The sequence below is a fragment of the Colletotrichum paranaense genome (genome assembly GCF_030867605.1).
Source record: "Colletotrichum paranaense strain IMI 384185 chromosome Unknown Scaffold_27.1, whole genome shotgun sequence".
NCBI lineage: Eukaryota > Fungi > Ascomycota > Sordariomycetes > Glomerellales > Glomerellaceae > Colletotrichum > Colletotrichum paranaense.
Genome location: NW_026848985.1, coordinates 136,971 through 152,692, shown reverse-complemented (window position 1 = coordinate 152,692; position 15,722 = coordinate 136,971). Strand labels below are relative to the sequence as shown.

The following is a 15,722-nucleotide window of genomic DNA, read 5'->3' as shown; positions in this document are numbered from 1 at the left end:
ACCACCTCCACGTAAGCCCTGCAACTTACCAGCTTGTTTACGTATCTGTCGTAATACACAGGCATTTCCTATGATCGGATTGCCAAGTACCAATTCTCTGTGATTATTCATAAAGAAAACTCTCGCTTCTTACAGGATACACTTTTGGCCCTCTCTTTCTTGTGTTTACTCACTCGCTGTCACCAAAACCACCACACCCAGTCTGTCGCTATTGATACAAAACTCAAATAACCACAACTTCACCATGGCCCCCGTCCCTCCAACAACGGCCAGGCAGAGCCTCGCTCGCGCCGGTGCCATCGCAAACCAAGTCTGGAAGAGAGCCGCCGTCGTTGTCCTCCCCGAAGTCGCCCGCGCAACAACCAAGCACGCCCTCGCCCGCCGTGATCTCACCGTCAACCACACTCAGGCCGTCACCCTGGGCGTCATCGGCGCCTACGCCGTCATCATCGCCATCCTCTGGAACGTCCCCTTCTTGCGCCAGGTCCTCTGGCCCTTCAAGATGCTCGTCATCGCCTTTCATGAATTCGGTCACGCCATCACGGCTTGCTGTACCGGCGGCAAGGTCCTCTCCATCACCCTCGACCCCAACGAGGGCGGCGCCACGCTCATGAAGGGCGGCAAGCAGGCCATCACCCTCCCCGCGGGCTATCTCGGTTCATCGCTCATCGGCGGGCTGCTCATCTTTTGCGGCTTCAACATCAACGCGTCCAAAGTTGCCTCCATGGTTCTTGGCGTATGCTTCTTGTTGACTCTTTGGTGGGGAAAGCGGGACTGGCTTACGATTCTCACGGTTCTTCTCGCTGTCGGTCTGCTGGTCGCGGCTTGGTTCATCTCTCACGCTCAAGCTCTCAGATTCGTCGTTGTAAGTCAAAGCCTGCCATTCCATCTTTTCAATGCGTAATTAGAGATGAGTGAGATTCTAACACACCAACAGCTCTTCATTGGAGTCATGAGTTCACTCTACTCCGTTTGGGATATCTGCGACGATCTCATCATGCGCAAGGTCAACAGCTCCGATGCAAGCGTCTTTGCTCAACGCTACGGCGGATCTTCTCGCTGCTGGGGTCTCATCTGGTCATTCATTAGCGTCGCTTTCATGGCCGTCGCCATTGTCGCAGGTCTCGCCGCTTTCCCTCAATCATTTTCCGAGCAGGAGAGTGACTCCAAGAACTTCTTGCCCACGAGATGAGAAATCTCATTGGGGGTATGGCAATACTTTTTCGAGCTTTCTCATTTTTTGGAAGCCGGGATCGCATGGTTTCCGAAGGCTCATGCTGAGGCGTCTTTCTGCTACGAATTACGACTGTAACGAACGATATCCACTAGACGCGCGACGCGTTATACCGACGAAGCTGGTTGTTTTTTTCTTTCCTTCGACGATCTGTCGGCGACTCCGATTGCGCCCCGCGGGATGCGTCGTGGGCAGACGTAATGGCATTCGCCCACATCCCGGTTTTTAGGTGGATACGTGACGACGATTTCTATTGAGAACCGACCGTTCTTGGCGGCTTACATAGCATTGGCAACGACAACTCTTGGAAAAGGGCTATCAGTCATATGTGGTAATGCCTTTTCACGACGATGATTCAAGGCGTACTGGCGTTTCGACCGGTGGGAGATAGTGATGATACGGAACTTCACATTGTGCTGTTCCACGGCAGGTCGATTCTTAGGATGGCGTCAGCAGCGGCAGCACAGACTGGAAACATGTCTATAAATGCTGACGCACGTCTTCCATGTAGCAATGTAATGTGTTGTACAACAAGACCTTATTCGATAGTCGATGAAGCACATTGGTAATTAATGCGTGCCTTCCTGTCCCATGTAATATTGAACTTGCATTCAGTGCTAGCTTCATTGCAAGTGACGCCCACGGCAGTTTTCCGGCAACACCAACTCCCCAATCTCACCACCATTTGCCTCTTTGCCCTCTATACACAACCGTGTCTAGCAGCTCTGCCACTTGAGAGCCAGTGATTCCGTGACCGGAGAAGTCGCACCATCCTTGCGTTCTTTGCCAAAGATAACCAACCCCCCGCCTTGGGAGATGATGCGGAAAGTCACATTCAGTATCCCGACGTAACCATCGCCACCAGTACAAGGAGACACCGAGTTCACACGCTGAGCCACCTCCACGTTCCGGAAAACAGCCGTGGAGCCAGACGCCGTGCTCGTAGACTTGGTGACCTTTTCCCCACAAGTCAGCATCCTTTCCTCTGCCCAACACCCAATAAGCATGGACAATAAACTCACAGTATCGGAGGCCGTCTCAGACCAATACGCCGTCGTGTAGAAATCGACTTTGGTGTTGGAGCTCAGGTAAAGACCCCCGCTGAGCGTAACATCCTGTAGGAGCAGAGACTTGCCTGGCTCGCCTTCGTCGATGAGCAGGTGCACCTGACAGCTCGTCATCTGGCCGGCAGCTAGAGTCTCGCTGAAGTCGGGGAGGGTGATGGTCAGATCGTCCAGGCCGCCGGACCAAGTCAGTCTGTCGGTCTGGGGACAAGCTGGTCCGCTGTGGGTGACGCTTTTGATGCGTAGAGCGGCTGCGGAGCCGATCAAGGCTATCAGAAGCGCGGCGGATGGAAGCATGTTGGCTTTTATGAATTGCCAAGCTTACGGAATACGAGTTTATTAAGGAACACCCGTGAGGATACTTGTTTCGCTGCGACCAACTTCGTCAGATGGCATACATCCTGCGAAGGGCCCCTTTTATAGACTGTCCTAAAACCGTATCATGCATCGGTCATCCAGAAGAGACTTGCCAAATACAACATAGCTAGTTGATATCTCAATCAAGGTAGCGGTCAGAAGCCTAGAGAGATCCAAGGTCGCTTTATATTGTGGCGATGTGTCCGGCGGCGCCGGGTAATTAGGTACATACTTAGCAAACGAGCATATACGTGACACTTCAGGCTATTTGCAAAAGTCGGGGACCGTAGCCACTAAATGGAAGAGAACAGACTTGAGCAGCAGCCACAGTGTCGTATCAATATAGATGTTCGAACCGATTGAGGTCTAGAGCGCCAATCGCTGTCACCATTTATTACTATACCGTACATCTCTCGGAGGCAACTTCCAAGGCATTCCGTCGCCGGCACTACACTTATCAGCTTCGATGGAAGCAGCTTGCCATGGATTCAACCCACTCAGCTCCTTCCCCCTTTTCCTGACGGTGATAAGCGTACCTTCCACACATGACGCTGCATCTTTCATCCGACTACGCGAGAAGGGTATATACCCCTCTTCAACTCCATTCCCGTCACCAGCAAGCAGGCGCCCGTCTAGGACGGCGGGTCAGGTCAAACTTGGCTAGATGGTGGAATGGTTAAAAGGTCAACAATCAATTATCGCCATATAGCCTACCTCGACAAGCTCCGATCCCAACATGAGCACTATAACAATCGCCAGGAGAATAGCCACACCGGTGGTGAACTCTTTTTACTTGGAATTTTATCACATGCTATTGATACTGATCTGTTGAAGCCAACGCCAGGACGAAGTTTGGAATTGGCACAGGAATTATATCAGTCGTCGTCCGAGTCGTCTGTCGGATCAATGATACGTATAGAGGCCGAAAGACCGCTTCAGTGCCGTTCTTACCTCAGTTAAGTTAGGTAACTACTTGATCCTTGACCGCCGACGGTACCCCGTAGCCGTGAGACGCTCTAGTAAGGTACACAGGGCCGACCTCCGGCATATTCGTCCGTTGGCCGTTGCGGCCCCACCGACTGGCCCTGTCCTCCGACCTCTCCCCGTCCTAAACCAGTGCAACCTTTTGTGTTGCTGCTTTTCTAATTCGCTTACGTGATTTCAAAGGCATTGGTTAACGCTCCGTTCCTTAACCTACTTAATACTGACGCCGTGTTCGCCGAATTATGAAACCCCATACTTCAGCCATCCCGTGAAAGGTGGCACAAAGTCATCAGGTGTTGAGAAACTTCAAGTCCGCACACCCTGTCTATACTCAACAAAGCCTTTCGTACATTGGCAGCATTAAAGTCCTCATACTTCCTTGCCAACGGATTTGGCTGTAGTCCTTCCTGCTCTGCTGTTTAAGACCTAGGTAGCCCAGTAAAGTCAAAGATTGTCACAACATACTGAATTGCAGACATAACATATTCAAAGGCTACAACACTGATTGCCCAGATGTCAAAGAACACAAAATTTTCAGCATGTCAGCAAGTGGCTGAGAAGAAAGGGTTTCCACCGAAGTACCGAGATCCAGACCGAAGCCAGGTAGATATCGCTTTCGTCGGCGATATCAATACAACAAACCTGGTCTGCCATGGCCATATGAACAGGGTTCCAAGAAAACAATGGTTTGACTAATCCGTTGCCTGTTATGATGATGAGAACCCTACAAAGATAGTCTTACAACTTGGAATCAAACAATGTTTCTTCATCTGGCCCTATCACTGTATCCATCTATCATGTATCCATCTATCATGTATCCATCTATCATGTATCCATCTATCATTTATGAGCTCCATCACATATTTACTCTATCCTCCAGTTGAAGTACCCTTGTAACGTGCGTGAGTCCCGCCTTCCCCGCCCCTCCCCTGTCAAAAAGATCGTAAGAACGTGGTGGATAACCTATCAGTACACCAGGTCTAGCAGAACGCCCGTGCAGGGCTGCCTAGGAACCCGAGGAACCTGGGGAACCTGGGGAACCGTTGAGAGAATGGAACTAAGTATCTCGAGTGCCTCAATATCTTCGGTCTTAGAACGCCACGAGGACAGCTTTTGACTCTCAAGTAAGTTCATTTGAGACCTGGAGGCCTCGCCCCCTCCACGAGTCTCCAACCCCCCACGGTCGGAGAAACGGAAGGGCAGCGGTTCGTCCCACGATCCAGCTTGTCAAACTCACATTTGCATGACGTGCTTTAATCGGCAAGTTCCAAGTTCCTGTAGTATAGCACTAGCACCGGTATTAGTACTGTGTACCTTGGACCCATCACACGGGGCCAGACGAGCTGTCAAACATCAAGTTTGCCCGATCTCGCAGACAATCACAGATCCGGTGCCCCAAACGCAAACATACCCCTTGCTACCCTGTTCCCTTTTGACTAAATCTTGGCACCAATATCCCCTCATCCAGTCGTCCTCCTTACCCCAGGTTTTCCCCAAGTTTTCCCCCGACCTCCCCAAGTCTCGGGGCAAAGGATGTAAAGGCCAAGGGTATTGGCAGACTCCGCCCCCTTCTTGGGGACCAGAGCCAAGGCGGTAGCAGAAGCGGGAAGAGGGGAAATTGTCCTTCGGATAGAGGCAGATTTCAAAGCAATGTTGGGGTCTTGAGTATAATCCGGCTTTTTGAAGAGACAACTTGTAAGTGATTACTCATGAAGACGTAGGCTCATCAAATTCGTGACTAAACTCCCATTGAGCACTGATCATAGCACCATTATTCGGTCAGCTTCATGTTTCTGACAACTCAATCAAAACTGTATTCGCATGTCACATTTGCAAAGATATGGAATCACAGTGAATGATCTTGACGTAGATGTGCCTCTATTTTGTTACCCAGCTCTAAGGGGACCTCGAATAAGCCGTATCTATCCCCTTGAAAGCTCCCATTCTTTCTCTATAGCATATGCATCATCCGCGTATGTACTGCATTATACAGACAAGAACACCAATTTACTGTGCCAAAAACATTGCATTGAAATCAACAGACTCATGACCCCTCAAACCGTGTAGCGGAAGAAGGTGGCGTTGTCACCCTTGTGACGCTCGGCTGCCTTCTCCTCAGCAGTGTATTGGGAAGGATCCTTGTACTCGCGGTCTCGGCGGGCATTCTCGCGACGGAGGTAGATCGTCATGAAGGTGGAGAGAAGCATCGACATGGTCAACGTCGACAGGAGTGTGCCGTGGCCGGGGTAGTAGTGAGGCTTGTCCTTGGCCTGGTACAGGAAGCCAGCAATAGCACCACCAAGGTTACCGAAGCCTATGTCCTGTTAGTAATCTTTACTTTATTGACAAAGGTGAGTAGCAACTGAGACTGACCGACGTGCATGGCAATTCCAACACCTCTCTTCACAGAGCCTCCGATGTTGTTGCCGTTCCAAGCGACACCCTGGGGAACGTTGGGGTAGATACCGGAGGCAGCGAAGAAGCAGCCAGCATACTTCACTCCGTTGCTCTGGGAGGAAAGCAGCATAATGAAGCCGGTCATTCTGTGACAACAGTGTTAGTTTGCAGTCTTTGGTCGGGACGTGAGACGATACACATACGCGATGAGGCAGAAGAAGATCATGTAAATGCCACGCTGCTTGTGGCGATCGGCCAACCAACCACCACTGATACAGCACACACAGGCCACGATATACGGGGGAACGGTCATCAGCTGGGCCGTCTCGTTGGTGTAGCCGAGGCCACTGACGATGGTGGGGAGGAAGAGAGAATAGGAGTAGAGGGGGGTGTAAATTCCGATGGTGATGAGCTAGAGATATTGGTCAATACGTCTGCGCGTGTGAAGCAGAATTGTCCGGGTACTGCAACTAACCATGTGAACCCAGATCTTCCAGTCCTTCATGGCATCCTTGAAGTAAACCATGCTGAACTCATCAGCAAGAGCGGAGCGGTCCTGCTCAAGACGGCGAGTAACCTCCTCCTTCTCGGCGACAGTGAGGAACTTGGCAGTGGCAGGATAGTCGTTCATGACGAAGAAGGCGGCGATGGCTGTTCAGACAGGAATTCATTAGTATCGAGCTACTGATTTTACATGAAACCATGGGAATCGCAACTTACCAACAGCGAGAGTGAGGATGCCCTCAAGGATGAAAATCCAGGCCCAGCCGGGTCTGCCTCCAATGCCCCTCATCTCAACAATGCCTCTGGCGAGAAGACCGCCGAAGGCACCAGCCGCTGTAGCGGCAGAGAAAAAGATGGCCATGCGAAGACCGCACTCGTGACGTCGGTACCACATGGTAATGCTGGAAATAGAGAGGTTAGATGCCTGGGCAAACCAGTTCGCCTGAGAAGGGTGATACTCACTAGTAGGTAATACCGGGGAAAAGACCACCTTCAGCAAGACCAAGAGCCATGCGAGCAGCCAAGAGCCCGGCATAGTTGTGGACGAGACCCATGAGGGTACAGCAAATACCCCAGGCGATCATAATGCAGGGAATCCAGATAGAAGGGCGGAAGCGCTTCATAGCCAAGTTGGAGGGAATCTCGGCAGCGACATACCAAGGGAAGAAGACTGAGAGAGCGACGTTGTAGTCGAGGCCCTGCATTCCCAGGTCCTTCTCGAGGCCAGCGAGACGAGCATTGCCAATGTTGGTGCGGTCCAGGAAGGACAGCAGGTACAGTAGGGCAAGGAAAGGAATCAATGTCCAGTCGATCTTGCGCAGCAGTCTCTTGGTAGCAGCCTGGTCAAAGCCAGCCCTATCGGGGTCGCTGGCGTACTCAACCTCGATTGAGGGGTCGACAGCGGCACCGTTCTTGATATCCTTCTCGGAGGTCGACATGTTGGCGGTTGGCGTTCAAGTCGGAGAAGGGGGAGCAGTCGGAAGAGCGAAAGTCAATGGGACGGATGAGACTCCGGTCGAAGAGTGACTTATAAAGTCAATTCCCTGGAAACTACCTTGCGGTATTCAGAGGAATGAGGCGAGATGGCTCGGATTAGTGGTATTGAGCGAGGTCCTGGGCAGCTGACGGCCGAAAAGTTGATGAATGTCTTGGATGAGAGTGAGATCTATGGGTGAGACTCTCAGTAAGACCTTTGTCGGAAGCTGATTCCGGTAGAAATGCAACCTCGGAGGAAACGAGAATAGAGCAGAAGCCGTGTAACTCAAAGTAAGCAGCCAAATATGCAAATCGCACGTGGCGTTGGCGGGAGGGAGAAGCTATCTGAGGCTGAAGCTCAAGATGGTTCCACGGTGTTTGTGCTGTGAGACTGTAGGTTCGTCACGGCAACTTTGCTCATCACACCAAACGGAGTGAGATGGCGAGAAGGATCAGTTTCGGAGACGGGAGCTGAATTCAGGGCAAGAGCAACCAGTCGCAGGTGCAGGTGCAGTGCTTCTCTTTTAGTGCGAGGGGCAGCAAGTGCAAGAGCAAGAGCAAGAGAAGCAGGAGCCAAGCATAAACAAAAAGCAAGAAAGCAAGAAGTAGCTGGTGAGAATCCCGGGAGCGACTCATCTCTTTAAATCAATCTCACCAACACGGGACCTTGCCCATCCCCTTCCCGTTCCATTGAGAAAAGTCAAGACTTTACCCCAATGTGCTTACCTTGGCTTAGCTGGGGAGGTATTGCAACTGGGTAATCGAATCCAAACCCCAGAGATTTAGGGTCTTGGCAACGAGCGGGTGTGATATCCATGGAATTTCTGTGTTGTGGAAAAAGAGAGAGCGAGCAGCCCAAAGTACACGAGTACCTCAGATAGAGAAAGATACCTAGATACCTACCTTACCCTTCGCGGCAAGGGTGGTCTCGGTCTGTCAAACCCTGGTGCTGGGGTACATCAAGGTACCTGGCCTGCGCCCTCGAACGTCCAGTCCAACGGGAGGCCGCACGACTCGAGATGGAAGTACAGGTAGGTACCGTACCTCCGAACGTATCTTTCGAGGCTCGCGCACCCATCTCCTTGGATGCAGAAGTAAAGAAAGCATCGCTGCCGTCGCAGTTGCAACTCTGCCGCCTCTAAGGATCCGGATCCTGCCAGCTTGTCCCGTTTTGGATCTGTCCGCCACTGCATTCCATCTGCACTTCCATCCATCTTTCTCGCGTTGGTGCAGACGATGCAAATAAGACAGATGCGAAATCAAGCCGAGGCACCCCTACCTCTACTCTTACTCGGAAGCGAAGCAATCTAAGGTACCTATCCAAATTTCAGATACTCACACACACTTTACGGATGAAGACACTCACTTTATCAACTTTCTCCTTTTACTCATCCTTGTTCGTCTGCCTTCTTTCATCCCACATCCCACCATCCTCCCACTCCCGGGGGAGGGACCAACCCGGGGCACTTGCCTCCTCCGCATCCAATCTCTCCCCCGCATGCCAATTTCAGTCTCCCCGCCTGTCCTCAACTTCGTGACTTTTCTTCCCCCTGCGGTTGCGTCTTTGCCAAGAAGGCTAAGCTGGGGACCCCAACCTCAGCCACCAAACATAGCTAAAGTAGCGACTCCGGGTGAGTGGAAATCAGCCTTAGGTGTGTCTCTCCTCTTGCTCGTGAGTCTTTCTCTGCGAATGAGCCGTCTAGACCAAACAACACCAATGCTGCCGTGTCTGTACCAAAGTGCTTTGCAGACAGTAGTGGAACCAAAGCCAATGCACATTACTCCGTAGTCCGTACCCGTGCCGCCGTTGACAAATTACTACTCTGTGTTGGTAGACGCCCATCAACGAACCCCCGCCTACATTCGCCCGCGAGTGCGTACTGTGTATGTAGCACGGCTTGTGCATGCATGTCAGGGCCCATGGTCGACATCCGTACCCTTCCAGCCATGTCGCGGACGTATCAAGCAATGCTCGAATTGTGTCCATTGCCCTGGGTCATTCCGACTCCTAGTCGGGGCGCATCACTGCCAGCCGGGCCGTCGTCCCCGTGCGATGTCGTTATAGATAGTCTCCCATTGAGCTTGACCTCCGAGTGGGAAATAGGAAGACGCTTCCGAACCGTCAGCGCAAGAGATTCCACAGGCCAAATTGCGGTCATAACGCAATAAAGATGCGGGCTTCCGAATATAATTCTCGTCAGCCAACGCCAGAGTGACACAGTAAGCTGCTGACGTGTTCCTGGTAGTGCTCTTCTCTCCTTATGTTAATGTGGCTCTCTTGTTGCTCGCCATATCCATTCGCTGTCCGTTCCGCTTATATGTCAGGGTACGATCAGAGGATTTTTTGTGCTTCTTCCCGAAGCAGAAACTGCCAATACTCCCTTTGCCGTGGTACGGGCGTGGCATACGACAGCCAAGAAGACAATTGCCAAGCTGCCATGTGCCTTTCCGCAAAGACGGACAGAGCTCCCTCTCATCCTTCAAGCCACAAAGACCACGATTGAGTGACACAAGCCGTCAGGTGGGAGACAATGGACGATGTTCGTAGCTCGATGAAGGGTTACATAGTGACAAATTCTCGGATTTACTTGCAGCCACGTGTACGGGAGGGCTAAGAGAAACATTAGCGCCGGTCGAATGGAATATTCGCTTCATCGGTGGCTTCAGAAGGGAGAGATTGGGGGAGAAGTGATGGAGGGGAAGCAGAGGCTTGGAAGCAAGTGCAAGAGTGTGGTCTAGGGAGAAGGGAGGTGAGGAAAGCCACCGCCAAGGTTTAGTATTCTCGATGGTCAACAGTGGTGGTGAGTGAGTGAGTGAGTTGGAGGCGCACCCATGCCTTACCGCGTACAGAGTAGGGCAGCACAGAGGAGTGTTGGCACATACTCACTGACCCAATTAATAGCTCTGGCTTGTTTGCGGGAGGTTGAAGGATAAGGTACGGAGTAAGGTTAGGTAGTCCAAGTTGGAAGCTGGCAGCTGGATGAGATGGATGAGATGGATGTGGGAGGTCAAGGTTCGGGCTGACAAGGACCCCCGGGCATTCTAGCTGATATGGGAAGCAAAGCCGGAGGTTGATTGAGCTTCCGACAGCTTGGCACACGCTAGCTGCTCCGCCACGCAATTGGGTCATGACCGGGCATCCAATCAACTGACACGCGTATCTTCCCCGCTGACTCCGACGAGCAGGCACTTGTTTTGACGAGAATACGGGGTAAAGAACGGGGACTTTGGGGAAACCACGGTACTCCGTAAGAGACCGTATGCCACTATCTACGTTACGGGGCCTGCCTTCTCTTTTCCACCCTCTTCCAGCCGAACACCTTAGCAAGAGATACAAGTGGCGGCAACGGAGCAGAGCGTTCGGCGAAGCAAAAGACGAGACAAGGGCAATGAGATAAGGCGAGGGGGGGGGGGGTTGCGGCTGGGACTAAAGCAGCCAAAGAAGGTCGGTTGGCTGATAGGAATCTAGATTGCCGCCTCAATGCACAGTAAGCTCACACAAACTAATCAACAGCACTAGCATTCCGTCCCGTCAATACGATACCTTAGAAGAAGTCTAAAGTTGGAGAAGAGGCTGGAAGGACTCCCTCGGTCCTAGTGGCCAACCTAAGTTGGTTGCGATACCTTAACTTACCAAACCTGCTCACCCGGTGGTTCGCGCTAGGCTCCAAGCAAGGAGTGAGAGAGGAGAAGGCTCACATGACTCACCTTGCTGCAAGATAGGCAAGAGTTACCTCGAGAAAGGGACCTTCCACGAGCGAGGGAACAATAGCCCAGAGTACAGAAAGAGGGAGGTGAGGTTGGCGGTAGGTGGGTGGGTGAGAAGTGGGCACGGCCTTTGGCCAATGTCAGTGCAGCTGGCACCCAAGGTACTGCATACTTCGTAGTTGCTGAGGAGAGTGGAGGTTACCCCATGATTTGACAGCGTGTCCCGCCCCGCCAGATTAGGTTTAAGTTTAGGCACGTTGGGTCTCTGGGTTCCACTTATCTCTCAAGTTGTTGAATCTGGCCGCCTCCAAAAACGGGCAAAGCTCACATTTGGTGTACCTCAAGGAGCTCACGCCCAATGGACCGGGACTGGTGGAGCCAGCGTGACAGGCGGGGCCGGGTTCATCCAGTCACCTTACCTGAGATTACCCTTTACCCCAAGATTGGTACGGAGTAAGGTAGGGAGGGTCCTTCCATCTCGACTCTCAAGTCCCTTCCTCGACCAACAGATGAAGTGTACGTACTCTCCATGAAGGCGGTCGAGGCAGGAACGTTCCGACCAACGGGTGGCAGGCACCTGTACTGGTACTTGAGCACTATGTCTACCTACCTTACCTTAGGTAGGACCACAACATCAGCCTTGGCCTCGCTGGCATCCTCTTCTTCCATGACAGTTACACACTCGCTTTACTTTTTTCTTTGAATGCTATTTTGTCTGAATCCTTCCAGCCTTCAACCTTCAGCTACAGTCGGCCCCCAACCTCTAATTTCCAACCGCATTGCCCTCCACATCCGATCCCGCATCCTTCTCATCCATTTCCATCAAAGATACTACACACCACACCCTTCTTCACCTTCCGGCTCGCCTAATCACCCTTGAATAGACCTCAACGGTTCCAATACATCACGAAGCCAAATATTTTCCAGATCCTAAAACCATTCCCGCCTTGCCTATCTACTCAGAGAGACCACTGCACTTGATTGGCGGGTGACACCTTTTCATCCGTCCATTCATGCACCAAAGTTTGGATGCTGTGTGTACCTAACTTCGTCTCATAGACCCCGTGGCAGAACATTGACAGGCTCAGGATCTTGCCGGCCGCCTGGTTGCTGACGAAGCTGAGATCGAGTTCCATGAATGCAACGCTGACGGATGACAAGGACTCTTCTCGTCTCCTCCTGCATCCGATGCAGCCAAGCAGAGTCGACGACGCCCACATGCATATCTGTACCCTGGTCACTTCCGGGGCTAGGGCGCGCGTCGTCTCGTAGACAGACGTGGTATTACCAAAGAGGACGACGGAATTAACTCACTCAAGCGAGAAACCTCGCCGCCACAACTACCATGGCCCAGACTCAACACATGGAATCCTTCTTGGCGCTTCTTGGCGCCAACAAACGTTCTCCCTGCCCTGGACTTCGCCATACCCCCCTTTCCTTTCGGCCCAGCCCTGGGTTTGAATTCCCCCGCCGCCTGTGAACCATTTCTGATCTCTTCCTGAACTTCTGAATGAGGGACTTGAACCATTCTGCGCGGCCCGTGTCATGGCCGTCTCTGGGAAAGCTCCAAACCTTTGAAGGAAAAGGTTCTTGTACCAATGTTCTGGTCTTTATCCAGCATGCTACGCTTCGCCAGTTTGAGAGTCTTATTGCGATGCCTACTACTGGCTACCAGCAGTCGGCTAGGCCAGTGTAGAAAGTACCGCCCGCGCACGCAACGACAAGAGCATAAACCATTCAATTTTTTGAGACAACCTGTCATTAGCCTGACCGGCATGGGAATGTCGGCCAAGGGACCCTAAGTCTTGGCCCATACCCGCAGACCGACTGCTACTCTGTCCCAACAGCTCGTCAACCTCGGACTTTTGGCTCCTCTGCGGCCGTGCCAGGGGAATGCCCTCTCCTCAGAGACTTTGACATTTGCGCTCTAGTGTAGTTCATCGGTCGGACGGAAGGCTGTCTGGGCGCCAAGATAATCCCCCAGAACCGCTTCTAGTACCGGCAGCAAACAGCCAAGATCGGTGTGGAGGTGAGGACTAAGGATTGATCGCCATCACTTGACGATTCTTGATTCATCGATGGATGCTGTGCGCCACCAAGATTGGTTTGGTGACTAGGCGTCGGCTTGCCGAGGACGCTGAGCGCCCCGTGGCTTGCGTTCAGGCTGGTGAGATAAACATTGGCAAGTTCGTGGACCTTGGTTTCAACGGAGTGCGGCTACTTACAGTGATACCAGTCGAGGAAGGGCTTTCTGCCCCCCGCATATCATTAGCGAAAGAGCAAGATATCCTGCTTCAAGGTTGCTGCAGATCCTCTCGGCGCTCTCCGTGGCTTCCGGACCAGTATACCGGAACGGAAATCGATCCTTCTTCTCGATCCAGAGACACCTTTTTGAAGGCACTCTCAGACAACATCATGGGTATGAGAAAGCCCGACATTGGCAATAACTATAGCATTCGGTTTTCAGCCCAACACGTCCATGACCCTTTTCTACTACCCCTAGCCACCTTGGGACAGACTCCTGTAGCTGGTGGACCGACAGTCATGCAGAACTGCGGAGGACTGAAAGAAGCAGTATTGAGCATCGGCCGTAAAGTAGACGAAGAGTTCTGTAGTGATGAATTACACGGCGGCCTTGTTGGTCTAGACTCTGATCTATGAGGGAGACGAAATTGAACCCCCGGTCCAGAACTCCCATTTCATGACCCTTGCCATCTGGCTCGCTGGGACTACGACTTCTTTCCAACCTGCCTGAAACCCGCTCAATCTTCTCAAATCATTGCAAACACCCCCCTGTTTTTTCGAAGGGGATTTCCATAATCTTTTTCTCATGTTGTCCCAATTGACCTCGGCCCAGCTTACCGTCCGAGCAGAGTGGAAGTTTTCATAACTTCTAATTAGACCGAGGCTTTCTCTAACAAATCCTGGTCTTCCGTTACCGAGGGCTGTGGGTATTTGAGGACCTCTGGTCCTGCTTCATGGATGTGATTCCCTAATATCGATCTGAAGCTGTTGGGACCGGATGAATACCCGCCACCACCGGCGGCTAAAGCCTCGGATGAAGATTTCCCAACCTGAAGGACTGAAGGACAGCCTCGGGCGAAACGACTGCGGCTGCAACACGCACGCAAGGTCGCATCTCGTAAACGTGCATTTGGAGCAGCTGAAAAATGCTACGACAAGAGTTGAGTATTGAGTTCGGGTACAATGTCCGCTGCCCTTTCCATTGCCAGCGTGCGATTGACGAGAGCCAATTGTAGTTTGAGAACCTATGGCTTCTGCTTTGCAAAGGAGCTCGGGGAAACTTCCTATAATGGCACTTGATGTGGCGACTCGCAGGACATTGTGGTTCTTTCACAGGACTAACAAAGTCTCTTCGAGTTTGCGTGGTTCGAGACGACTCTTATAAAAGCAGGCTGACAAGCCTGGCTTGTTCAGTCCATGTAAGTAGAAATTTGGTCGTTTCTATGTTTATCCTAGCAGTCAGACAAGCCGATTGCCTCATCTGTTCCCTTGAAGTTTTGATCTTACAAGACCCCGGGCAAGCAACAGCAGTGAAAGAAAGCCTCTAGGGCACGCGAGCTACGCCGTGCCAGAGATATAGCGTCAGGAGTTTCAGATCTTAGAGTGAGATATATTTCCAAGCCATTCGGGAACTCACTCAGGATATACGGAATGGGCAAGTTGGCCTGGTGCTTCCATACAAGCCTCACATCATGAGATCACGAGACACCTGTTGGTCGCGGATCCGAGCCGCATTCCATTTCGTGTGCTTATGAGTACATAGCTGTTGTGAGAAAATGGCACTCACATGGAAGAGGTAGCGTCGACACATGGTGCGATCGTTGTCGGTGACCGTCCTGGTTCCGCGGTGTGGGAGACCTAGCATCCCCATCTTGTTCTCCCATTATTCATCATCTATACTCTCTAGAAAGTCTTTCAGTTTTTCTAGAGTCTCGAAGTGTGGGTTGATTGGAGTCATATGCGTATAGCTAAGGCACTTGGGACTTTCACTCGGGAATCCGTTGGCACTCACGCATCACTCGCTTCTGAGACAGGTATCTAAGTGAAGGTGTATTCCCTCAGGAAGAATAGTCTATGCACGAGTGAAAATTTTATGGAGTGAGGCAATATGAATGAGATCATTACACAAGCTACAAACTTCTTTCGGCTTCATCATTGAGAGATGAGGTGTTGGTGTCCGTTCCCTTATGATGGGAAAGAGGCAGTCCAAAACATTACGTAAGGCAGGGCTGCGGGTACACGGGCACAGGATGACCCCCACCAGTGATCCCTGCAGCCGCCTCCCCTGGTCGTTCAATTAAACGTAGAACGCGGCCCCGCCACTTCGGACGCGTTCAGAGCGCGACTTTCTCGAGTTTCTATCTAACCTCTGGCGCGTCATCCCAGCACTGGTCCCCAGCTTCCGTCCTGATTGGGATCAGTTTCAACACCCACAAAGCTCAATACTACCGGGCAACGCGAGTCACCTTTCGCGT

The 15,722-nt window shown here is 51.9% G+C and overlaps 3 protein-coding genes across 3 annotated transcripts; 1 reads left to right on the top strand and 2 right to left on the bottom strand.

Annotated features, from left to right (window-relative positions):
- Positions 1 to 244: 244 nt before the first annotated feature.
- On the top strand, positions 245 to 1,192 carry CPAR01_16640 (uncharacterized protein; the record flags this gene model as incomplete). The annotated part of the gene is made up of 2 exons (XM_060500885.1): positions 245 to 865; positions 938 to 1,192. 2 exons carry the CDS (start codon positions 245 to 247, stop codon positions 1,190 to 1,192), a joined length of 876 nt encoding a protein of 291 aa, XP_060340400.1.
- A 758-nt stretch (positions 1,193 to 1,950) lies between these two features.
- On the bottom strand, positions 1,951 to 2,595 carry CPAR01_16639 (uncharacterized protein; the record flags this gene model as incomplete). Its single annotated transcript, XM_060500884.1, has 1 exon — positions 1,951 to 2,595. One exon carries the CDS (start codon positions 2,593 to 2,595, stop codon positions 1,951 to 1,953), a length of 645 nt encoding a protein of 214 aa, XP_060340399.1.
- Positions 2,596 to 5,693: 3,098 nt separating this feature from the next.
- On the bottom strand, positions 5,694 to 7,478 carry CPAR01_16638 (major facilitator superfamily transporter; the record flags this gene model as incomplete). Its single annotated transcript, XM_060500883.1, has 6 exons — positions 5,694 to 5,953; positions 6,013 to 6,182; positions 6,240 to 6,448; positions 6,512 to 6,687; positions 6,757 to 6,941; positions 7,003 to 7,478. The coding sequence occupies 6 exons, from the start codon at positions 7,476 to 7,478 to the stop codon at positions 5,694 to 5,696; spliced, it is 1,476 nt and encodes a 491-aa protein (XP_060340398.1).
- Between the last annotated feature and the right edge of the window lie 8,244 nt (positions 7,479 to 15,722).